Source organism: Stegostoma tigrinum, chromosome 11, assembly GCF_030684315.1.
Source record: "Stegostoma tigrinum isolate sSteTig4 chromosome 11, sSteTig4.hap1, whole genome shotgun sequence".
NCBI lineage: Eukaryota > Metazoa > Chordata > Chondrichthyes > Orectolobiformes > Stegostomatidae > Stegostoma > Stegostoma tigrinum.
In genome coordinates, this window is record NC_081364.1 from 68,497,870 (window position 1) to 68,523,263 (window position 25,394).

Genomic DNA, 25,394 nt, shown 5'->3' on the forward strand with positions numbered 1-25,394 from the left:
AACAACTCCCTATAAGGATATTATTCTAGCCCCATTCAGATGCAACCTGTCCAAGAACTGATCCCAATTCCTTAGAACTTTGATGTCCTGTCTCATGCACCAGCTCTCCAGCCAAATAATCAACTCTCCTGTTCTTGTACACACCCATAGGCAGTGGGTAAAATCCTGAGATGTTTCTTATTTATTCATGAGATGTGGACATCATTGGCAAGGCCGCTATTTATTGCCCATCCCTAATTGATCTTGAACTGAGTGGCTTGCTGGCCTATTTCTGAAAATAGTTTGAGTCAACCACATATGAGTTTGTAGCCACATGTAAGCCAGACCAGGTAAGCATGGCAGATTTCCTTCCCTTCAGATGTTTTCAAGGCACATGGCTTGTCCATGGCCTCGCACATACCGTAGGATGTACATTTCACTTGACCCTTCTGATTTCCATTCCTTAACTCTTAAAAACTATTTGTCACCCTAGGAGTTAGTATGGACTTTACAATGAACGTTTAACTAATTATTTTTTCAGGAAAAGTGAAATGTGTCTTGTTTTTAAAGCTGAACAGTCTGCTTCCACAACTTTTTCAGGAGGAGAGTTTTCCCTGTAAGCTGAGGAGCTGCACAGCCTGGGAACAGTCTGTCATCCTCTGCCCTACATCTTCCGCTCTGGTTCACATATATCAAACAGAGAACTTAGAAGTCTGTGCAGGATTAACTAAAAGCCTCCGAACTACTTCCAAAGCATTTCCTGTCCACAGTACTCACTAGTGCCTTATATAAATGAAATGTAACCTCCTTACTGTTGTATTTAGTTTCCTTTACAATAAACAACAATATTTCTATTCCATTAACTTTCTTAATTGATTGCTGTGCCAGCATACCAGCCCTCTCTGAATCCTTCATTAGGACACCCAGATTCTTTTGCATGTTCAAACTCTGCATAATAATATGCATCTTTTCTTCCTAGCAAAACTGAAAGTTTCATAATTCCTATTAATACTACATCTTCCACATCTTTTGCCAGTCGCTTAACCTATGTATATCCTTCCCTAACCTCCTAATGTTCTCTTCACAACTTCCTTTCCTATCTATCTTTATTTCTTTTTTAAAAAAAATTCTGAAGGTTTTTTTATTAATGTTGCTAAAATGTGACTTCAGCAACGTTTTTAAACAAAATAATGCTTATTTTCAGAGATCACAAATACAGGCCAGAGAATTTTTGCATCCCTTATTAATTGCTATTTCAAAATTGTGTGAATAAAGACAGTTGGGTTCAGCACTGGGATTTGTGACTAAGCCTCCTGGCTTGAGATTGGATGGAGGGATGGACTGCGTGCTTATTAAGTGAAGGCCTGCATTGTAGATAACGAACTGACTATCTCATCCCAGGGTAAGATGGAAAGCCATTAACACATTTTACATGTTAGCACATAGGGATTTTTCTTGGAGACTCATAGCCTGTTATAACAAAATCATTAACATTCCAGCCCCATTTTAAGGTACTTGAACTGTTTAATGCCCAGCTGACACTGACTTCCGTGGAATTCCATAGATTCACCACTCTGGGAAAAGCAATTTATGCTCATTTCTGACTAAATCTACTCCCCATAATCTTGAGGTTATATCCCCTAGTCCTAGTCTCTCCCACCAGTGGAAACAAGTTGCCTGACTCTATCTTATATATCCCTTTCATAATTTTATATGTTTCTGTAAGATCTCCTCTCATTATTCTAAATTCTAGTGAGTACAGTCCCAGACGGCTTAACCTTTCCTCATACAGTAACCCCTTCATCTCTGAAATCAGCCTTGTGAACTTGGATGATAATGGGATAGTGTAGGGGGAGGGGCTTAGATTAGTTCACAGGTTGGCGCAACATCAAGGGCCAAAGGGCCTGTTCTGCGCTGTATCGTTCTATGTTCTATGTATTCCATTTGCCTTCCTGATTTACCTGTTGCACCTGTAACCAACTTTTACCAATTCATGTACAAGCACTCTCTGTACAACACCATGCTGCAGTCTTTCACCATTTAAATCATAATCTGATCTGCTACTTTTACTTCCAAAGTGGATGACCTCCCATTTACCATCATTGTATTCCATCTGCCAGACCCTCGCCCGATCAATTAGGCTATCTAAATCTCTCTGCAGACTTTCCACATCCTCTGCACCATTTGCCTTTCTACTCATTTTAGTGTCATCAGCAAACTTAAGTACATTATACTTGGTCCCCTCTTCCAAATCATTTATATATATCATGGACAGTTGCAGGCCTAATTCCGACCCATGCGGTACTCCACTCACCACTGATCCCCAACCCTTTGTTCCAACTCTCTACCTTCTATTGGTTAATCAGACCTCTATCCATGCTAATAAATTCCCAGCAACTCCATGCATTCTTACCTTACCAAACACCTTCTGGAAATCCAAGTACTCCATATCTACTTGCTCCTTTCCATTCACTGCAATTGTTATGTCCTCGAAGAATTCCAGTAAGTTTGTCAAACACGACCTTCCTTTCCTGAATCCATGCTGCATCTGCCAGCTGGAACCCTTTCTGTCCAAATGTCTCACTATTTCTTCCTAAATGACAGCTTCATACATTTTGTTGACTACAGATATTAAGCTAACCATTCTGTAGTTACATGCCTTTTGCCTGCATCCCTTTTTTAAACAGCAGCGTGACATTTACTGTCTTCCAGTCAGCCAAGACCTGCCCAGAGTCCAGCAAATTTTGGTAAATTACCACTAATGCATCAATTATAATTTCCACTATTTCTTTCAGCACCCTGGGATGCATTCCTTCAGGACCAGGGGCTTGTCTACCTTTAGACCCTTTAGTTTGCTCAGCACTACCCCTTTAGCGTTAATAGTTGAATTGAGGTCCTCTCCCATCATACCCTTAACATCAGTCTTTGTCATGTTAGACACATCTTCTAGTGTGAAGACTGATGCAAGGAGAAATTGAATACATTTACTATGCCATTACTTGAATGTCGAAAGATGAAGGGGGACCCGATAGTTGTTTTCATAATTATGAGAGGCATGAATAGTCAGAATATATTTCCCAGGGTGGAAATGTCACTTACTAGGGGACGTAGATTTAAGGTAAAAAGGAGAATAAGGTAAAAGAGGAGGTGGTGGAAGCGGATACAGTAACAATGTTTAAAAGACATCTTGACAGATATATGAATAGGTAGGAAACAGAGAGATATGGATAATGTGGAGGCAAGAGGTTTTTAGTTTAGAAAGGCATCATGCATCAGCGCAGGCGATGGGCCAAAGGAGCTGTTTGAGGGCTGTGCTCTTCTTTGTTCTTTTTCAGTGATTTCTGCCATATCAGTATAGCAAATATTAAGCTGCTGGCTGTGATTAATTGATGAGCCAACTGAAAAGGGAGGAATAGATAATACTGAGCAGTGGACCTTTATAGTCAGTAGACTACATATCAGAAGGAAAAGCTGTCTTGTCCAATTCACCAAGGGTGGGAGAAAAAAATGAGTAACCATAGTTTAATTATATTCCCTACTGTGTGGAAACAGACCCTTCAGCCCAACAAGTCCACACTGCCCCTTGAAGCATCCCACCCAGACCCATTCCCCTATAACCCACACACCCCTGAACACTACGGGCAATTTAGCATTGCCAATCCACCTAGCCTGCGCATCTTTGGATTGTGGGAGGAAACCAGCGCACCTGGAGGCTAGAACATGCAAACTCCACACAGACAGTCGCCTAAGGGTGAAATCGAACCTGGGTCCCTGGCGCTCTGAGGCTGCAGTGCTAACCACTGAGCCATTGTGCCACCCCAAATTAACCTAATGTTGTTGAAAAAGAATTGGAATCAGTTATTATCGATGTAATAGCAGAACATTGGAAAATCATAACATAATCAAGGAGAATCAGCAGAACTTCATGAAAGGGAAATCATGTCTAACTAATTTACTGAGAGTTTTTTGAGCAAGTCTCAACCAGAGTGGATAGAGAGAAACCAGCAAATGTGTTTTATTTGGACTTCTAGAAGGTGTTTGGCAGGCTACTTCACAAAAAGTAAGTCATAAGCTAATAGCCTGTGGGCTAGAGGTAGCATATTGGATAGATAGAGAATTGGGTTGCAGACAGGAAACAGCAAGTAGAGTTAAGGAGTTCTTTTTCAGATTGGCAACCAGTGGGGTTCTGCAAGGATCGGTGCTTAGGCCGTAGTCTTGTACAATATGTATCAATGACTTGATGAAAGGAAGCAAATATACCGTAGCCAAATTTGCAGATGACCCAAAAATACTTGGAAGGGTAAGTTGCGAGAGGAATGCAAGCTGTTTACTGAGAATTATTGATTGGTTAAGTAAGTTGACAAAATGTCGGTCAATGTGAGAAAATGTTAAGTTGTTAATTTTGGAAGGGAGAACAAAAGAATATTAGTTAATTGCGGGGGAAAAAACTGCAGAAAGCTACAACACAGTGGGGCTTGGGGGTACTTGTGCACAAAACACAGATGCTAGTCATCAAGAGAACTGATCGAATGGGGGCCATTATTTCAAGGGGATTGGAGTAAAAGAGTAGGGAAGTCTTACTGCATCTGTACAAGGTGCTGGTGGGACCACATCTGGAGTAATATGAACAGTTTTGGTCCCCTTAGTTAAGGAAAGATATTATTGCATTGGAGGCAATTCAGGGCAGGTTCAATAGGATGATCCTTGGTATGGAGGAATCATCTTAGTGTGAGGGCTAAACAGGTTGGGGCTGTATTCACTGGAGTATAGAAGAATGAGAAATGATTGCATTGAAACAGATGGGACTCTTAAGCAGCTTGATAGGGTGAATGTTGGGAGGATGCTTCCCCTTACGGGAAAGTCGAGGACCAGAAAGCATATTCTCAGAATGAAGGGGTGCCAATTTAAGACACTGATGAGGAGAAATTTCTTTTCTGAGGTTTGATAGTCTTTGGAAGTCCTTACCACAGAGATCTTTGGGGACAAAGTCCTTGGATAGATTCTCGATCAGTAGAGAAATCAAGTGTTACAGGGAAACACAAGAAAGTGGGTGTGTGGAATGTTGGATCAGCCATGACCTTGTTGAATAGCAGAGCAGGCTGAAAGGGCTGAACAGCCTACTCCTGTTCCTATTTCTTATGTGCATCTTGTATTTTTATATGAGGTCCAGAAATATGGTTTAGTAACAGCGAATGGCTGCAATAATACACGGTTTAGATAGGAATCGTGGCAGGGAGGGATGAATTAAGGGGAGTGACTTGGACTGCTGTTAGGAGAGGAGAATAATCTGTACTTCATATGGATGAGGAGTGCTGATGTTAATGATTCAGCACATTGTAACAATGGAGATGGTACACTGTTAGAAGCACTGATATCCATATGTTGAATTATATAGCAAAAGAGACACAATTACAGAGGTTTTATTGAAAATTCATAATTTAGTACAAACTTCAGTTTCCACCCTACCCAGTCCTTTCCTGAGCAAAGACATAGCCACGGAAGAGAAGCAGGTAGTTGGAAATTATGAACCCCTTCTGTGGTCCACTGCCTGGAATTTTTAATGGCCAACATGACTAGACCCAGTAGCAGATACACAAGGAACCGCTCCATCTTGACTATCCCACTATGCAGCAGGTTCCTGAAGTTCAGGAGCATAAGGCTGAAATGCAACCCAAAATGACCAGCTCTTAACTACAAAGTTCTATTCACAATTAACTTTGGAACCATAAAGGGACCTGCATTTCTAACCCTAATACGATAGAGCTTTGCTATGATGCTGAATAGAGAACAAAAGCAAAATACCAAGAAAAAATCAGAGTAGAAGAGATGTTACGAATATAGAGAGAAAATAGAAACTGGGCAATTCCAATATTTAATGGCTGAGACTAAATGTAGAAGATATAGGACAGAAAGCAGGAGAAACATTCTTGAACAGACAATTGTGAAGTTATTAATTAAATTTCAAAACATCCTGTTGGGGTGGGGTTGGGGAGTATATTTGATAGAACAATGGAGAGAGTTCTTCTACTATTCTCCAAATAGAGCTGTAATCATCTTTTGCATCCGCCTTGGAGCACTGTGGAAAGAGAGTAAATGGGTAGTTTTTATCCACTGTAATGTAGAATGCAGTTGGGCTAACAAGGAAATGATTTAATGAGCAGCCTTTCTTCCCCTCATTTTTGCTTTCTTCTGTTTGTTTTTGAGCTTATGTTAGTTTTTTGTTCCCCCTCATTCTTGTTTTCATCTTTTTAAGGGCTTATGTTGGTTTTTGAAGTCCCAGTTGTCTTTTAGATTAAGAAACCTTGCAATCCTGTGAAACAATTTCTAAAGCAAGAAATTGGAAAAACAAAGGAGAAAGATGCTGAGTAAAAGCAGCATGCCTGGATCATCCAGGGACAATGATAGAAATTCTGATTTGAATGTGGAAATTCAAGATTGAAAAGCTGAGGAGAGCTGCAGCTAAGATCGGTAATATGATTTCCTAATATGCGCGTGCTCTGCGTCCCTTGTATAGTATTGTATGCCCAACACACTTGAATGCCAAGAAGTTAGATCAGTCTCATCCTCTTAGAGATCTTTGACATCGCAGGTGCCAGTCTTCAAAAGATTGCATTCACTCCATGTGATATCAAGAAGTAGCTAAAATCACTCAATTTTGCAAATGCTTCTGGGCCCAGGCAACATTCCAGCAAAAATACTGAAGACTTGCATGAAGTATAGATTAGTTATGTGGATAACTTTAATTATGCGAACATATACTGAAATGGTAGTAGGAAAGAGGGCATAGAAGAACAAGAATTCCAAGGACATGTTCAGGTTAATTTTTGAACGTTGTCTGGTTTCAGTCCGGTCAGAAAAGATGCACGTCTAGACCTGATCCTTGGGAATTAGGTGGGCCAAGTGGATCAGTATCAATAGGACAACAGTTAGGGGATAATGATCATTATATCATGAGGTTTTAGTTGTGGAAAGGATATGTAATTACTCAAAATAAGATTGTTAGTGGTTGGGGGGAGCGACTTCAATAGGATAAACTGGGATCTGATCCTGTTAGATTGGAATCATAGTGTTGCAGGATCTTGGAAGGATGACATACTTCAAGTGACTTTACAGCATTCTTAAGATTATGATTTACTTGCATTTGGAGAAAAATGAAGCTATTAGGGATAGACGGCATGATTTTATGTGGAAGAGGCCTTGTCTCACAGACCTGATTGAGTTCTTTTTGGGAAAGTAACAAAGATAATTGATTAGTGTTGGGGTGGAATGACTAAATGATTCACTTCTCACCCGGGAGTTCACTTGAAGTGCCAACAAGTGTATTGATATTATGTTGGTGGGAGAAAACTGTCTGAAAATCCAGAGCTCTTCACTGAACAAAGGAAAGCATATATTTTGTACGTTTGTTTCATCCTGCCTTTTACACTTACAAACCCATCATATTATTAATTATATTTCCAATTAAGCTAATTATATAACTGAACAGCTAGAGATGGATGGCTCGTGTTCAAAGTCTGGTACTCTTATCATCCCATGATGTTTCCCAGACACTCTGATTTCCCTTCTTGCACTTTTCACAATGGATACAGTATTCAAGTACCTTCCTGCTCAGACATTTGCTGGCTTCACCATGTTAACTGCCAATGAATTGGATACTTGCCTATCACGTAAGGACCTTTTAAATTCCTTATTAATCTCAATACAGGAAATACAAAATAATATTGATTTTTACTAATTGTTATATCATTTCTAACAAAGTCATATGGTTACACCTAATGTTAATGTCAGCCCTGTCTTTAATCATGTGTGTCTCACAATGTATTCATGCATCCCACATTCCAATCTCTGCTAGTTTCTGTACCCATGATTTATTTCTTGTTGCAAGGATATGGAGGCTGCTTTAATTGACTGAGACTGGTTTGCTGTCATAATTTTATTTGAATCATATCCTCTAATGCTTTTAGTGATTTTTTTCACATAGGTGAATCTGTAACTACTTCAGAATCTGTATCTATGATTATTTGAAGGATCTTAACTAAACCTACTATTAGTATTGCAACAGATTGATTAAATAATTCAAGAGAAATTCATTAATTAAATGTCGTGTGAAATTTTCTTATTTATGTCTTTTGCACATTCTCTCTCAGCCCTGTTACCTTGTGTCTGTAGAAATACTATTGTTCTTCTTGTGAAGACTACATTACTCAAATATTTTCCCAAGCTCTCATACTACTGTCAGCCATGTCCTGCTGCGTTAACCGTGGTAGCCTTCGGCTCTTTTGTGCTTTTCAGTCATAAGTGGTCCTCACAATTAGTAAGGTCAGTGGATATTGTTCATAAGGACTTTGTTAAAGCATTTGCTGAGACTTCTTGTGGTAGGCTGGTCCAGAAGATTAAATCATTTGGCATCCCTGAGTTGGCAAATTGTTTGCAAAATTGGCTTGGTCATAGAATGCCAGGTGTAGTAATAGAGAGGTAGCTTTATGACTGAAACTCTGTGACCATTGGTGTTCTGCAAGGATCTCTGTTGTTGTAATATAAACAATGATTCGGATTAGTAAGTTTGCAGACAATACAAAAATTGGTGGAGTTGTGGATAGTGAGGAAGGTTATCAAAGGATACAGAAAGATATAGCAGGACAGTTGGGTAGAGAAATGGCAGATGGAGTCTAATCTAGATAAGTAAAAGGTGATGCATTTGGGAAATTATACAATAAATGGCTGGACCCTTAGGAGCATTATGTCCATAACTCCTTGAAAGTGGCAACACGAGTGGCTAATGTGGTAATGAAGGTGTGCAGCATGCTTGCCTTCATTGCTTGGGACTTTGAGTGTAAAAGTCAACAAGTCATCTTCCACTTGTATAAAACTTCAGACTATGTTTGCACTATTGCATACAGTTCTAGCTGCCACACAACAAGAAGGATGTGGAGGCTTTGGAGAGGCTGCTAAACAGGTTTACCAGGATATTGCCTGTATTGGAGTAAACAACCTATAAAGGAGATGTTGGACAAACGTCGATTGTTTTCTGTAGAGATTCGGAGGCTGATGGGCTACCTAATAGATGTTTATAAAATTGTGAGATGCGTGGATAGGGTGGATGAGCAGAGTCTTTCTCCTAGGGGAAAATATCAAATGCTAGGGTTCATAGGTTTAAGGTGAGAAGGGAAAAGTTTAAAGGAGATGTGGGAAGAAATTTTTTGTTGAGTGGAGGATGGTAGACGCCTGTAACGCACTGCCAAGGTAGGTAGTAGAAGTGGAGACAGGCACTTGAACAGGCAGGGAATAGAAGGATGTGAACCTTATGCAGGAAGATGGGATCAGTTTAGAATGGCATCATGGTCAGCACTGACATGATAGTCTGAAGGGCCAGTTCCAGTGCTGGACTGTTTCTATGTTGTACCCTTTCACCAACATCTTGAGAGTGCCTATCTGCCATCAAGCAGAGCAACTTTGGCATGCCAGATGTTGAACCTTCATAATTTTGTTTCTAATCATTTCTGATTTGGAGCTGTAAACTGTGAGCTGAGAGTTGGATTTGGATTGTGAGCAACAACTTTTTTTCTGTTTTAAAAACAAACAGATATTTATGAAACAGGTCTGAAAGTTAGTTGCAGGTGGATTCTTGTTCAAAGAACTCTATAGGCCTTTTGAATCTGGAGAAGTATGATGCTCAGACAGATGGCAGTGCTTGGATTATTAACTGGGGCCTCACAGGGAGACCAATGTTGATTCTTCTAAAAAAAGAGAAGCCCAAGTTTGAATTAGTTTGCTTTTTTTTGTCAGAAGGTTTGTGGATGCCAGAGCTGAAGGAAAGAGATCTGATTGCTCTCCTGCTATTATCCTGGTATCAATACATTGAAGGTTTAGAGAATAGAATCTCACATGTAAATAAGTAAATATTCCTTGGACCCTACTGAAAGCTAAATGCGTTGACTAGTTTCTTGAAAAATCAAGGAAAATACAATCGCGTGTGCCTGTGTTACTACGTCATGCAGAGATTGCTTCAGAAAATGTGAACTAGGAGTAGATTTAGGCATTTCAGCCCCTGTAGCCTGTTCCGTGATTTGATATGATAATGGTTAATCTTATCTCCACCTCAACTCCATTTCTTATCTCCATAACCGTCAAACCCATTACTAATTTAAAAATCTTCTCCTTAAATTTACTCAATTTCCTAGCATCCACCACACTCTGGGGCTGTGAATTCTACAGGTCCTCAACCCCTTGAGAGAAGTGCTTTTTACTCATCTCTGTTTTAAGTCTGCTGCCCCTTATTCCAGAACAGTGACCAATCATTCTAGATTGCCCCAACTGAGGAAACATCCTTTCCATGTCTACTTTGTCAATTCCCTTTAGCACCTTATATCAATCAGTTAGATCCCCTCTCATTCTTCTAAACTCCAGACAGTGTTGGCCTAAACTGCTCAAACTGGCTTCTTTAGAATCTAGAATCCATCTAGTGAACTTCTTCTGAACTGCCTCCCTTACAGCTACAACTAATGGGGCCAGAATTGTACGCAGTACTCTAGTTGTGGCCTCACTTATGCCGTGTGCAGCTGCAGCAACACTTCCATGGTCTTATAGTCTATTCTGTTAGCAATAAATGCTAGAATTCCATTTGTTTTCCTTACTCCCTGCTGCACCTGCATATTTAACAACATACAAAGAACTGCAGATGATGGAAGTCTAAAACAAAAACAGAAAATGCTGGACAAATTCAGATGTGGCAGCGTATGTGGAGTGAAAGCAGAGTCAACGTTTTGGGTTTAGTGACCCTTCGGAATTAATTGTGGGCTAGGAAAGGGTGGTATGTGTGCAAGATAGCCATTCTGCCATTCTTCATTGCAACTTACTGCCCCACCTACTTTAGCATAATCTGCAAATTTGGCTATTGTGCTTTCTATTCTGAGATTCAAATCATTAATACAGATTATAAATAGCTGGAGCCCAAGGGCTGAAATCTGTGGTACCAGACTAGTTACATTGTGCCAGCCAGGAAAAGACCCATTTATCTTGATTCTTTGCTTCCTGTTGGTTAGTCAGTCCTCTATCTGTGCTAATAAGTTATCCCTAACTCCATGTGATCTTATCTTGCGTTTTAACTTTTTTCTGTGACACCTTTATTAAATCATAGAATCCTACAGTGTGGAAACATTCCATTCGGCCCAACAAGTTCACACCGTCCCTCCGAAGAACATGCTGCTCTGCTCATTCCCCTACCCCTGAATTTCCCCATGTCTAAGCCAACTAACCTAAATATCCCTGGACACTATGGGAAATCTAGCATGGACAATCCACCTACCCTGCACATCTGTGGACTGGGGGAGGAAACTGGAGCACCCGGGGGAAACCCATGCAGACATGGGGAGAATGTGTAAACTGCACACAGACTTTCCACCCTCAAGTGACTTGAACCCAGGTCCCTGGCGCTGTGAGGCAGCAGTGCTAACCACTGAACCACCGTGCCACCCTGTCTTCTGTTTTACATTTACGGGATCCCTGTTAGCAAATTAGTTTAAAATGATATACCCTTCATACAGCCCAGAGTTAGCATGGTTTTATTTTGATTTACCAAATTTCCTGCAATTACTTCCTTAGTAAGAGAGTCTAACAAATTCCTGCGACATGTATATAAGTAACTAATCTGTAATTTGCTCTTTTCTACCTCTCTGCTTTTTTGAATAAGGGTGTTGTCTCAGCACTTTTGTAATCAACTGAAAACCTAGCTGCAAACAGGGAATTTTGGAATATTATAACCAATGAATTCACAATCTTTGCTGCCAGTGAACTGGCCAGTTACATATCCTTTTTTTTCTTTAATTTATTCCTTAACTGTTTGCCTGTTTATGTCAGTGTGGGCTAGAATCAAAGAAGATTGGATTTAGCTCAAAGATATTAATTGGATTAGTTTGTTTAACTTTGCTCTGTTAAAGCTACTGCATTAGTAGATGTTAATTCTTTGTTTAAGCTACTAATTTGGTGTCTGGTATTGATTATTCACAATGTCTCGGTAGCAACCATTTGGGTCAGTTTTGTTTTAATTAATGTTTTAATTTTACAATGGTGTGAATACAGAGATAGGGAGGCAGATTTGATTTAGTGGTGTGTCTTTGTGTCATAACACAATGCTTGTCGAGTGCACAGCAGCCTTTTAAATATGTGTTCATTTTGAATTATTCTGTTCAAGGCCACACAAGCTCGTGTCCAGGTCGGCAGAGCACTAGTGCAGTGTTTCAGGTCACACTGCAAGGATCACCGGTGATGACTCAGAAAATCCAGATAATTTCCACAGACTCTCCTGTTTCTTCCCCTCAAAGGATTCAGGTAAGTGGCAGTATATATGTGCCAAGCTATGTATTAAGTGAACAGAATTGTTGTTTAAAAAGAGGGTTTCTCCTTGGAAGCATTTTCAAAAATCAAGTTTAAGTATGAATAATCTAAGTACATTTCCTAACATTCCCTTACCATGTATCTGACCCAGCGCCCTGTCTGACCTGTCACCCTGTCTATTTGCAAATGAGCTGGAGCCAAGGGATGTATAGATATCTTCTAACCAACCTACTAACATGCAATTAGGCACATCTGAAGCAGATAGAACAAGACCCTGTGTCTCCTGGCTCAGAGGTCAGGACACTAACACTGCACCATAAGAACCCCCTACAAATTGCATCCAATTTCCCTAACAAGTGGGGATAATACGCTTTGCCCAGTTAATAAAGCAGCATCGCTTTACTGCCCGTTTTTCAAACCAGAAACCCTTTGTGTGTGAGGTATGATAACCTCTTCAGAAACCCATTGACAGGGGCTGTGTATGAGAGGTGCTTTGGATGAAAACAGATAGCTGATTGTCTGTGGACTGATGACCAAGGATTTCAACCTGCGATGAGCTATGTAATTGGTTCCCAGATAGCTGGGACAGTTTGGGGCTGTCAATGTTTTCTCAGAAACCATTGGATCTCTGTGGGGGAAAAGAAACTGTCTTTACTGTACCTGTAGGTAGCCCAGTTTATTTCTCTTTTCAGTTGCTGTAACCCATAATGTTTAATTGATACATCAAAGACCTTTAGAAGCGTGAACGATTCACTCTTTGACTCCTGCAAGCAAGTGGAAATATCAGGAGAAACAGAATGAAGGAACAGCACCTCCTAATAAACTAAAAAGGACCATCTCAGTGAACTCTCTGAATAGGGATCATTGAACTGACTGCCGAGTCTTTCTTGCCTGTTTGTGTCTCTCTGTATCTGTGTTTAGAGGAGGGTTTACATGGGTGTTAGAGTTTCAACTAGTTGAGTTATATGATAACAGTTCATAATTATTTATCTGTGGCAAGCATCTTTTTAGTTGCAATAAAAAGTTATTTTTGTTATGTTACAGAGAAGGAGAGGTTAAATGAAAGAAAATCCCTGATAGTCACTTTATAATGACAAGGAACAATTTATTTATTTAACCCTAACAGTGACCAAATTAACAGAACTACTAACAAACCGAACAATTCCCCTTAACTCCTAACTTTTCCCTAACTGAACAAAATTCTACTGGTATGCTATTCCAATAAACATAAGTTCCACTTACTTAACCCAAGTAATAAGAAAAAAAAATTAGCCTGTCAGAGTCCCCACAGAATGTGTCATCAAGAATGCTCTGCTTTTTACACTGCCTCTTAAGTCATAAATGCTTTTCTTCCATTGATCTGACTGTCAGGGATGTTTTCTGTGTGAAGTCTTCTGTAAGGACTCTTAGCTAGAATTGCCATGGGACCTTTTATGGATAAATGTTGCTTTCTTAGAGAGCTTAGCGATTTTTTTTTGTGAGAACTAAATGCTTATTTCTCAGGCGGTGGTTTGCTTTCTCACTGATTTTCAAAAAGTCTCTGCTTATATACCTTGGATAACATATCAATTCTCTTATAAAAGTGTTGGTCTGAGATTGTCGAAACCATCAGGTTTATATTCAATTGGCTTTCAATCTCAAAGTGCTTGGTTTAAATTAATTGGTTGATTGCAGCGAGTTGCCAAAACATCAAAACACACCGAAGGTTTCCAATCACACAGCCAGTTGATACACATTTCAATTTTAGAATGGGTTGTACATTTTTAACTACTTGAACACTTCTTTTTGAATAAATCTCTAAGCTTAGAAAAGCAATTTACCTCATAAACCATACACTCTCTTTTCCCTTATCATTTTTTTAAAACAGACATTCCAGCTTCCTGCCTTCGAATTCATGGCTACTCTACACAACTTTGTAACACCTTCCCCCCGCCTTGAAAAACAAAAGAACCAGCATAATGAAAAGGTGGCTTCATTTTTAAAAATCTTTATGTCATTATCATGAGATACATAGTTCAATAATCTAAAGTTATGGCTTTCATACTAATTCTGCATACATATATAAAATTGCACTGTACAGGTTCTATCTTATCTCCATATTTTCATTTAAAACTATGATGACGCATCTGCAATAACATTTTCATGACCTGCAACATATAAATTATGTAAATTAGAAGCCTGTTACATAGTTTTGTATTCTTGTCCTTAAGTTTTACCATAACAGTGAGAGGGTTGTGGTGTGTTTACACAACCACCTCTGAAACATTGTTTGTGACATAAACATTCAAATGTTCTAAGATCAGTACCAAATTCAATGACTCTTTTTCAAGGGTGGAGTATTTTCTCTGGTGGATATTAAGTTTCTTTGAAAAATAATCAATTGGCCTTTCAATCCTGGAAGAATTTTGCTCAGTCCCAAAAATTAAAGCCCTCTTCCTTCAAGGATGGTCTTGGAAATTCCTTGATGACCTTTGTCAACATGGTCTTCAGGGTCATCCTTCCATATCCGATGTTTTGTCCTAAGAATGTAACTTCCGCCTTTGTGAATTCAGTGTTTACGAAATTCATAATCAGTTTTGCCTCCCATGGTCTTTCAAAGAGCTTTGCCAAATGCACAATGTGATCTGTCCGTGAATGGCCAAAGATCACTAAGTCATCTATGTAGATAGCGTAACTAGTCAATCCTGCCACAACTCTGTTCAGAATTCTTTGAAATGTGGCTGGTGCTTTTTTCTATCCAAAGGGCTTTAACTTTAACATTACTTAACTTTAACAGCCCATTTGGGGTTACAAACGTGGAATCTTCTTTCGCTGTCTCTGACAAAAGTACTTGCCAGTAACCACAAAGTAAGTCCAACTTTCTGACGTAAAGCTTGTCCAACCTTTTTCACACCGACCTCCAGCCTCTGAATTGGGAATGAGTCTGATTTACTTATGGTGTTGACTTTTGAATAATCCACATAGAACCGTTATGTACCATCAAGTTTGGAAACCAGCATGATCGGTCAACTGAACTCGCTTTGACTCGGCTCGATAATGTCTTCTTAGAGCATCGCTTTCAGTTCCTCCTGTAGCTGTGCAGCTTTGAGAGGAATAAACCTGGTAGGGATGTTGTTTTACAGGAACAGCATTCCCAACTTCAGCCTCATGTACTATAATATTAGTTGTTCCTATTCTATTCCTACATTCGTCCTCATGTACTGCACAAGCCTTTCAATTCAGTTCTCTGTTCCTGAGACAGTTAGCTCAATATCCTATCCCATTTTCCAAGGATTTCCTCGTTATTTAACTTATTTTGAGACACATCAAAATCCAAGTCATCTGGATTTGATTCCTCGCTCTGAGGGCCAGTTTCTAATACTTGTCTCTCCAGTTCCCAGCCCCTGCCCTAGTAAAGGTTTCAGCATGTATGCATGACATAGCCAATGAAGCTTTTTCCTATCTGACATCTTGATCAGATAATTCACATGACTCAACTTATCAATCTGATAAAGGTCGCTAAACCTTTCTTTGAAGGGATCTCCTACTACTTGTAACAGCACCAATACTTTATCCCCACTTACAAATGTACAAATTTTAGATTTATCAGCTTCTTGCTTTATTAGATGCTGTACCACCTTCAGATGTTGTCTAGCTGATTCACCTACTGTGTATAATCTTTCTCTCACCTCAGATACATCATCCAACTGTGGGATCTCTGACTTTGGACCTATCAGGTTTTCTTTAATTAATTTTAAAGGCCCTCTAACTACTGTCCGAATATCAACTCAAATGGAGTAAACTGAGTTGAATCGTTTGGGGCATCTCTAATGGCAAACAATATAGGATATCTTTGTCCCAATCATTTGGGTCGTCCTGGAAATAATCCCTCAGCATGGACTTTAAGGTTTGATGCCACCTTTCCAATGCTCCCTGGGATTCAGGATGGTACGCACTTGATTTAAAGTGTTGGATACCTAAACTATCCGTGACCTCCTTAAATAGTTAGATAGCAAAATTGGACACTTGGCCTGAATGAATCTCCCTGTGTAGCCTATAATGGGTAACGAAAGCAAGCAACTCCTCCACAATCTTTTTTGTCTTAACATTCCACAGTGGAATTGGCTGCGGAAGTCTGGAAAACTCATCCATTACAGTTAGCAAATACTGGTTTCCACTTTTTGGTTTCAGGGATGTGACCTACACGATCAATCATAACTTGTGTGAAAGGCTCTTCAAATGCGGGAATTGGCATCAAAGGCACTGGTTTTATTACTGGCTGTGGCTGTCCTACTATTTGACACACGACAGGTATGGCAAAATTCAGCCACATCCTATGTAATCCAAGCCAATGGAAATGCTTTTGTATTTTAGCTGGAGACATCCTCACTACTAAATAACTTCCTACTGGTAATTTGTGTGCTACTCGTTATACTTCCTGTTTGTATGCTACTGGCAACACAATGTGATGCACTTCTGCCCATTTCTTCTCTCCACTAATCTGCCAAGGTCTCCATTTTCACCTTAGGATTCTGTGTTCTGATTCCTTTTTCAAGAAGGCTTTATGATATGAATGTTTTATTGTCTCATCCTTTTGTTGTACCTCCACTAACCTTTCAGAACTGAACACCTCTGCCTGATCCTCGACTTGTTCAGGTTTTTTCTTTACCATTTCACCCAACAGAGTGTCAGCTAACTGGACCTCAACTCCTTTGTGTCTCTGTCTTTGGCTTTGCCATCTTGCTTTAACTTATGACTGTGGGATCTTGTTACCACATGGTCTGGAAAAATTCTAGAGTATTTTTCTTTTAACCCTTCAATTTCCTGGTTTTCCTTGGCTTCTCTACTATAATGGCATCACTGTCACCTTTAATCCTGCTGGGTCGTTTCCAAGAACAAACTATATACCTGGAATAGACTCTCTTACAATCACTCCCACTGTCACATCCCCAGTCCTGATTGGACTTTCCAACCTGATCTTACACAGGGGAATGCTAAATCTCCCTCCGTTTATTCCACCAATCACCACCCTCTCTGGTAACATTTTAGACAGAGTGCAAATATGTTCATCTCTTACTATTAGAGACTGACCAGCTCCTGTATCTCCTGAATATTGTAACTTCTTTACCTTCTCCTCCTGTTCTTTTTGAATAAAACTTACCCACAGAGGTGAAGTGTTTAAAGAGATCGGGCGCCATCTCACTGTCCAGCCCATGACCAGGCTCTGCACTCTCCTGCAGCTCCTTAACTTCTTTTGGGATTTCACTACCTCAACTAATCCCACTGGTTTAGCTTCTTTTAACCACATCCTTTTTCCAAGTGCCTTTCTTAAACCGCCAGCCATGTGACTTTGTGTGTCCCACCTTATTGCAGTGAAAACACCTGAGGTCTTCCACCCTCTTGGGTTTCTATTGTCATTTGTGGTAACCTGTTCCCAGTGTGGTCTGCTTTTTGTTTTCCATTGAAGGATCTCCCTTTCTCCTAATTTCTATCCCTCATGGAATGAAATTGTTGTTGGAAGGAAATTTCCATTTGCATGCTAACACATTTGTTCACCATCTCAGCAGCTCTTCACGCTGTTTGAATTTTCTGTTCCTCAAGATGACGTCTTATCATTTCTGGAAGTGAGATTTTAAACTCCAGCAGAATAATCTCTCTTATATCCTCATGTGTCTTTTCTATCATTAATGGTCTCACCTATCTATTGAAGTTGCAGTGTTTAATTCTTTCAAACTCAACAGAAGTCCGCCCTGGTTCCTTCCTCATATTTCTGAACAGTTGTCTATATGCTTCTGGTACCAATTCATAGTCATTCAAAATAGTCTGCTTCACTCCTTCATAGTCTCCTGACACCTCCCCTGACAGTGCTGCAAACATCTTACTAGCCCTGTCTGCCAGCTTGGCCTGAATTAACATCATCTTCATTACAGTCCCTGGCAAATTCATCTGCCTGGCCAATTTCTCAAAGGAAATGGAATAAAAAGGCTTCCACATCTTTTTCATTGGATTTTCATAATGTTTGGCATATTTGTATATATCCATACTAGGCTATTGGGGACGATGAGTTTGTTCATCCTCATTTCTATCTTGGCAGAATTTCCTTCTGCCATTTGAAATCTTAATGCATCTCATTCCAACTTCATCTTTTCCAACACTGACATTCTTTTCTTCTGTCTTTCTTTTTCCCTCTCCTCTATTTTTTCCTTTGTGATTTTCTTCTGCTTGTAACCATAATTCAAACTGTTTCAACTCTCTTTCATTCTCTAACACAAGTTATCTTATTTGCAATTTAATTTTTGGTACCTCCCCTGCACTTTCCTGTTTCTCTGGTGTACCTAAATGCTTGGCTAACTCCTTTACAGTTTCAGCTTCTCTCTTGCCCCTAGTTAAACCCAATTGTAACCTGTTGGCTAATTCTAAAAGTATACTTCCTCCTCTGATCTTCAAAACTTCCTTGGCAAATTTGAGATGCATCTTCAAATCCCAGAACCTCTTTAGCAATTTTAAGAGCCATTTCCCTCACTTTTGATTTAACCAACAGCACGTAACTAAAATTAAACAGATTTTTCTCACCTAAGTTTTATTTAAAGATCTAGGACACTAATCCTCAAGTTTGTTTAAGTCTGTCCAAATCCATTCAGATCTGTTCAGAATGTGTACATGAACCAGCTAGAACCTGGATTTTAGCCTCAACAGGTATGGAGAATGGGAGGTTAAATGACAGAAGATCCCTTATATTCACTTTATAAGTAACAAGTAACAGTTAATTTTTTTAAAACTCTAACAGTAAACAATTTAACAGAACTACTGACAAACCAGACAATTCCCCCCAACTACTAACTATTCCCTCACTGAACAAAATTTTACTGATAAGCTATTTAAGTAAACACAAGTCCCACGTATGTGAGCCGAGTAATAAGAAAAAATAAATTAAAATTTAGCCTCTCAAAGTCCACATGGAATGTGTCTTCCAGAATGTTCTGCTTTCTCCACTGCCTCTCAAGTCATAAATGCCTTTCTTCCGCTGATCCGCTGTCAGGATGTTATCTCTGTGAATCTCCTGTGAGGACTCTTAGCTAGAATTGCCATAGTACCTTTTATAGATAGATGGCGCTTTCTTAGAGAGCTTAGCGATTTTTGTGGGAGCTTATGATGATGAATGTATTATCCTATATTTTGAAAAAGTTGACGGAGAGATATCAAAGCATTATAAACCAGTTAGCCTAGTGAGAGCTTCAGGTATGTTGATCATTGTGATACCTTCCAGGGCGGATGAGACTTGTACAAGAAGTACAGGTTGCACCTAAACTGGCGGGGCACAAATAGCCTGGCAGGAAAGTTTGCCAGTGCATTGGAGAGCATGGGAACCAGAGCAGTAGATCATAAAGTAAAATGACTGAGGAGGAGTTATAGATGAAGAAACCAGTAAGGCTAACAATGAGAACAAACAGACGGAGGTTACAAACAGGCATGATTGGCAGTCTAACTTGTATTTTTTTAATGCAAGGAATATGCCTGTAAAGCTTGATTGAGAGTGACAATGCTTAACAGTTAAAGCTTAACAGTACATTGCTTTAGATGTTTCAGCTCAGATAGAGAGGGATGTAAAGACAGTGGGGGAGTTGCATTACTGATTAGGGAAAATATCACAGCTGTACTAAGGAAGCACACCCTTGGAGGGCTTGCACAGTGAGGCCACATGAGTAGAGCTCAGGAATAGAAAGGGTGCAATTACTCTGTACTTGTATATTGTACTTTTTTTGAAATTCACTCATTGGATGAGAGCCTTGCTGGCTAGGCCAGCATTTATCGCCCATTCCTAACTGACCAGAGGGCGGTTAAGTGTTATGCACATTGCTGTGGGTCTGGAGTTGCGTGTGGGCCAGATCAGGTAAAGATGGCAGTTTCCTTCCCTAAAGGACATTTGTGATCCTGATGGGTTTTTCTGACGATTGGCAATGGAGCCATGGCCATCACAAGGCCCTTAATGACAGTTTTTTTTTGCTGAATTCAAATTTCACCATCTGTTGTGGCACGATTCAAACCTGAGTCCCCAGAACAATCCTGGGTCTTTGGATTAATGGTCCAGTGATAATACCGCTAGATTTGTTGCCTCCTGTTCAACCACAGGTGTCCCAACAGCCAGCAGGAAATAAAGGATCAGATGTGTGGACAGATTATGGAAAAATGTAAACAACCACAGGGTAGTTGAAGTGGATGATATTAACTTCTCTATATGCTTGAAACTTGGTGCCAGGGGCTTGGATGTGGGAGTTTGTTAGATGAGCCCAGGAGGATTTTTTGAAACAATATGTGAATACTCCAATTGCAGAAGGGGCCATACTCGACCATACTCGATTGGGTAACGAGCCCAACCAGGTGATTGAAGTTTCAGCGGTGGAGCATTTCGGGAGCCATGACCATAATCCCGTAAGTTTTAAGTTACTTACGGGTAAGGACAACAGTAGTCCTCAGGTGAAAGTACTAAATTGGGGGAAAGGCTAACTACCACAATATTTGGCAGGAACTGGGAAAGTAGACTGGCCGTAGCTATTCAAAAGTAAATCCACATCTGGCATGTGGGAATCTTTTAAAGGCTAGTTGATTAGAGTCAGGACCAGCATGTTTCTGTAAAAATGAAGGATAAAGATAACAAGATTCAGGAACCTTGGAATGCAAGAGAAATTGTGAGCTTCATCAGAAAGTGAAAGGAGGTATGCATAAGGTTTGGGAAAGTCAAGGCAGTCAGATCTGTGAAAGAATATAAAGAAAACAGGAAAGAACTCAAACAAGGAGTAAGGGAGGCTGAAAGGTGCCATGAAATATCTTTGACAGGCATGATTAAGGAGAATCCCAAGGTTATACACATTTTATACGTAAATAAGGAGCCAGAGGATCACTAGGGTAAAGGATAGATCCGCTCAAAGACTGGAGGGAATTTAGGCATGGAGCTGGAGGAAGTGGATGAAGTCCTAATTTTGCATCGGTATTGGAAAATGAAGACATGATGGACGGGGAGTCTAGAGAGGAATATGTTGATATTCTAGGGCATGTTGATTTTAAAAAAGAGATGGTGTTCGGTGTTTTGAAAAGCAATTAGGTTCACAAGGCCACAGGACATGATGGGATCCATTCCAAAATACTGAGAGACGTGTGGAAAGAAATTGCTGGGACCTTGTATGAAATCTTTATATCTTCTTAGTCACAGGAGAGGTCTCAGAGGACTGGAGAATAGCCCATGTGTTCTTTTGTTTCAGAAGTGAAGCAGGGATAATGAGGGAAATTACAGGCCAGTGAGCCTTATGTCAGTGGTAGGAAAATTATTGGAGATGATTCGAAGGGACAGGATTTATTCACATTTGGAAAAAATGTGGATTTATTAGTTAGAAGCAGCATGGTTTGGTGTGAAGGAGGTCGTGTGCCACAAACTTGATTTAGTTTTTTGAGGAAATGACAAAAATGATTGATGAGGATAGTGCGATGAATGGTATCAGGGGGTGGGGACAATCGAAATGTGGAGCTGGTTTAAGGAACAGATATTGCTTGATAGGTATGTCCCTGTCAGGCAGGGAGGAAGCGATAAGGTAAGGGAACCAAGGTTTACTAAAGAAACTGTATCTCTTGTTAAGCGGAAGAGGGAGGCTTATGTGACAATCAGACAAGATGGTTCAGATGAGGCTATGGAGAGTTACAGATTAGCTAGGAAGGATTTAAAGAGAGAGTTAAGAAGAGCAAGGAGGTGACATGAGCAGACATTGGCAGGTAGAATAAAGGAGAACCTTAAAGCTTTCTATAGGTATGTGAGGAATAAGAGGATGACCAGGGTAGGAATAGGGCCAGTCAAAGACAGAAGTAGGAAGTTGTGTGTGGACCCTGTGGAGATTGGAGAGGTGCTAAATGATTATTTCTCATCTGTTTTCACTGAGGAACAGGAGGATATTGTACAGGAGATGACCGAGTTACGGGCTACTAGAATTGAAAGGATTAACGTTAGTAAGGAGGAGGTGTTATCAATTCTAGAAGGTGTAGAGGTAGATAAATTCCCTGGGCCAGATGGGATTTTTCCAAGGATTCTCTGGGAAGCTAGGGAGGAATTGGCGGAGCCTTTGGCCTTGATCTTTGAGTCCTCATTGTCTACAGGTTTAGTACCAGAGGACTGGAAGATTGCAAATGTTGTGCCCTTGTTCAAAAAGGGCAGTAGAGATGACCCAGGTAATTATAGACCAGTGACCCTTACGTCTGATTTTGGAAAGGATTATAAGAGATAGGATTTATAATCATCTAGCAAGCAACAATTTGATTGGAGATAGTCAACATGGATTCATCAAGGGCAGGTCGTGTCTCACAAACCTCATTGAGTTTTTTGAAGTGACCAAGCATGTGGATGAGAGTAGGGCAGTTGACATGGTGTACATGGACTTCAATAAAGCCTTTGATAAGGTTCCACATGGTAGGCTATTAGAGAAAATACAGTGGCACGGGATTGAGGGAGATTTAGCAGTTTGAATAAGAAACTGGCTTTCTGTAAGAAGCCAACGAGTGGTGGTTGATGGAAAGTATTCAGCCTGGAGTCTAGTTACTAGTGGTGTGCCTCAAGGATCTGTTTTGGGACCACTGTTGTTTGTCATTTTCATAAATGACTTGGATGCAGGCATTGGTTAGTAAGTTTGCAGATGACACTAAAATCGGTGGAGTGGTGGACGGTGGGGAAGAATGTTGCAGGTTGCAGGGAGACTTGGATAAACTACAGAATTGGGCCGAAAGGTGGCAAATGGAGTTTAATATGGGTAAATGTGAGGTGATTCACTTTGGGAGGAATAATAGGAAGGCAGAATACCAGGTCAGTGGAAAAATTCTTGGCAGTGTAGATGTGCAGAGGGATCTTGGTGTCCATGTACATAGATCCCTGAAAGTTGCCACCCAGGTTGATAGTGCTGTTAAGAAGGCTTATGGCGTTTTAGGTTTTATTGGTGGAGGGATTGAGTTCCGGAGCCGTGATGTCATGTTGCAACTGTACAAAACGCTAGTGTGGCCTCATTTGGAATATTGCGTGCAGTTCTGGTCGCCCCATTACAGGAAGGAAATGGAAGCATTGGAAAAGGTGCAGAGGAGATTTACTAGGTTGTTGCCTGGTCTGGAGCGAAGGCCTTATGAAGAAAGTCTGAGGGACTTGGGTCTGTTCTCATTGGAGAGAAGGAGGCTAAGAGGGGATTTAATAGAGACATACAAGATGATCAGAGGATTAGATAGGGTGGACAGTGAAAGTCTTTTTCCGAGGATGATGACTTCAGCTTGTACAAGGGTGCACAGCTACAAATTGAGGGGTGATAGATTTAAGACAGATGTCAGAGGCAGGTTCTTTACTCAGAGAGTGGTAAGGGCGTGGAACGCCCTGCCTGCCAATGTAGTTAACTCAGCCACATTAGGGGCATTTAAACAGTCCTTGGATAAGCATATGGATGATGATGGGATAGTGTAGGGGGAGGGGCTTAGATTAGTTCACAGGTTGGCGCAACATCGAGGGCTGAAGGGCCTGTTCTGTGCTGTATTGTTCTATGTTCTCTGTTCTATGTGTGGAGTTTAGCAAAGCCTTTGACAAGGTCCATTATGACAGGCTGATCCAGAAGTTGAAGTCATATGGGATACATTGGTGAGCTGGAAAGATGGAAGGAGAACTGGCTTGGTCATAGCAGGCAGAGAGTAGCAGTGAAGGGTGTTTTTCTGACTGGAGATCTCTGACCAGTAGTGTTACACCGTCATCAGTGCTGGGACCCCTATTGTTCGTAATAAATATATAAATGATTTGGAGGAGAATGTAGGTGGCCAGATAGTAATTTTGCTGATGACACAAAGACTGGGGGAGTTGCAGATAATGACGTGGCCTGCCAGAAGATACAACAGGACATAGATAAGCTGAAGACTTGGGCACAGAAATGGCAGATGGAATTTAAACCGGACAAATGTGAGGTGATGTATTTTGGAAGTATACAGTAAGTGGCAATTCCCTTTGAATCTTTAATGTACAGAGGGATTTGGATGTACAGGTCTACAGTTGCCTGAAATTGGCATCAAGTGGATAAGGTGGTTAAGAGGCATATGACAAGCTTGCCTTGGTTGATCAAGGCACAGAGTAGGAAAACTGTCAAGTTATGTTCTAACTGTATCAAACTTAAATTGGGTCACATTTGGAATATTCCATGCAGTTCTGTTAGCTACAATACAGGAAGGATGAGGAGGCTTTGGTGATGTTACAGAAATATTTAACCAGGATGTTGCCTGGATTGCTGGTATTAAAATGAGGAGAGATTGGACAAACAAACTTGGATTGTTTTCACTTAAATGTTGGAGGATGAGGGGGCCGCCTGACAGAAATTTACAAAATTGAGAGGCATGGATAGTCAAAGGCTTTTTCCAAGGGTAGAAATGTCTATTAGTAGGTGGCATAGTTTTGTGGTAAAAGGCGTAAGTTTAAAGAAGATGTGAGAGGCATGATTTTTACACAGAGAATGCTTAAGTGCATGGAATACGTTCCGAGAGGAGTTGGTAGATGCAGATACAATAGGCACATTTAAGAGACAGATAATGGCATATGTGAATAGACAGGGAATAGAAGGATATGGACCATGTAGAGGCAAAATATTTTTAATTGAGAAAAATATCACATGTCAGCGCAGCCTTGATAGGCAGAAGAGCTGTTCCAGTGCTGTATTGTTCTTTGACCTTTGTGATTGGGACTGTCATAATCTGCAACTAAGACCAGGGTGATTAAACACTGATGAAGAGTCTAGGCCCGAAACGTCAGCTTTTGTGCTCCTGAGATGCTGCTTGGCCTGCTGTGTTCATCTAGCTTCACACTTCGTTATCGTTGATTGAACACTTTGATAGTTTTCAGAAGATCGGAGAAACTCAGCATGGTTATGTCAAGGGTAGATCATGCCTGATAAGCTGGACTGTATTGTTTGAAGGTTTTAATTATGTAGACTTCCGGAAAGCAATTATAAAGTCCCTGATAAGAGACTGTTGGTTAAAGTTGAAGCCATGGAATTCCATGAAACCCATGGCAAAATGTTAACCTGGTTGTGAATAAGGTTAAGGAAACAGAA

The 25,394-nt window shown here is 40.3% G+C and overlaps 1 protein-coding gene across 1 annotated transcript in view; it reads left to right on the forward strand.

Annotated features, from left to right (window-relative positions):
- The window catches only part of LOC125460531 (nuclear receptor subfamily 2 group C member 2-like), a 186,514-nt gene that overhangs the window by 23,310 nt on the left and 137,810 nt on the right, over nt 1-25,394 (forward strand). The window contains exon 2 of the mRNA XM_059649547.1: nt 12,170-12,306. Within this exon, the coding sequence (XP_059505530.1) occupies nt 12,244-12,306 (63 nt within the window). The 5' untranslated portion in view covers nt 12,170-12,243. The remainder of the gene's footprint in view (nt 1-12,169; nt 12,307-25,394) is intronic.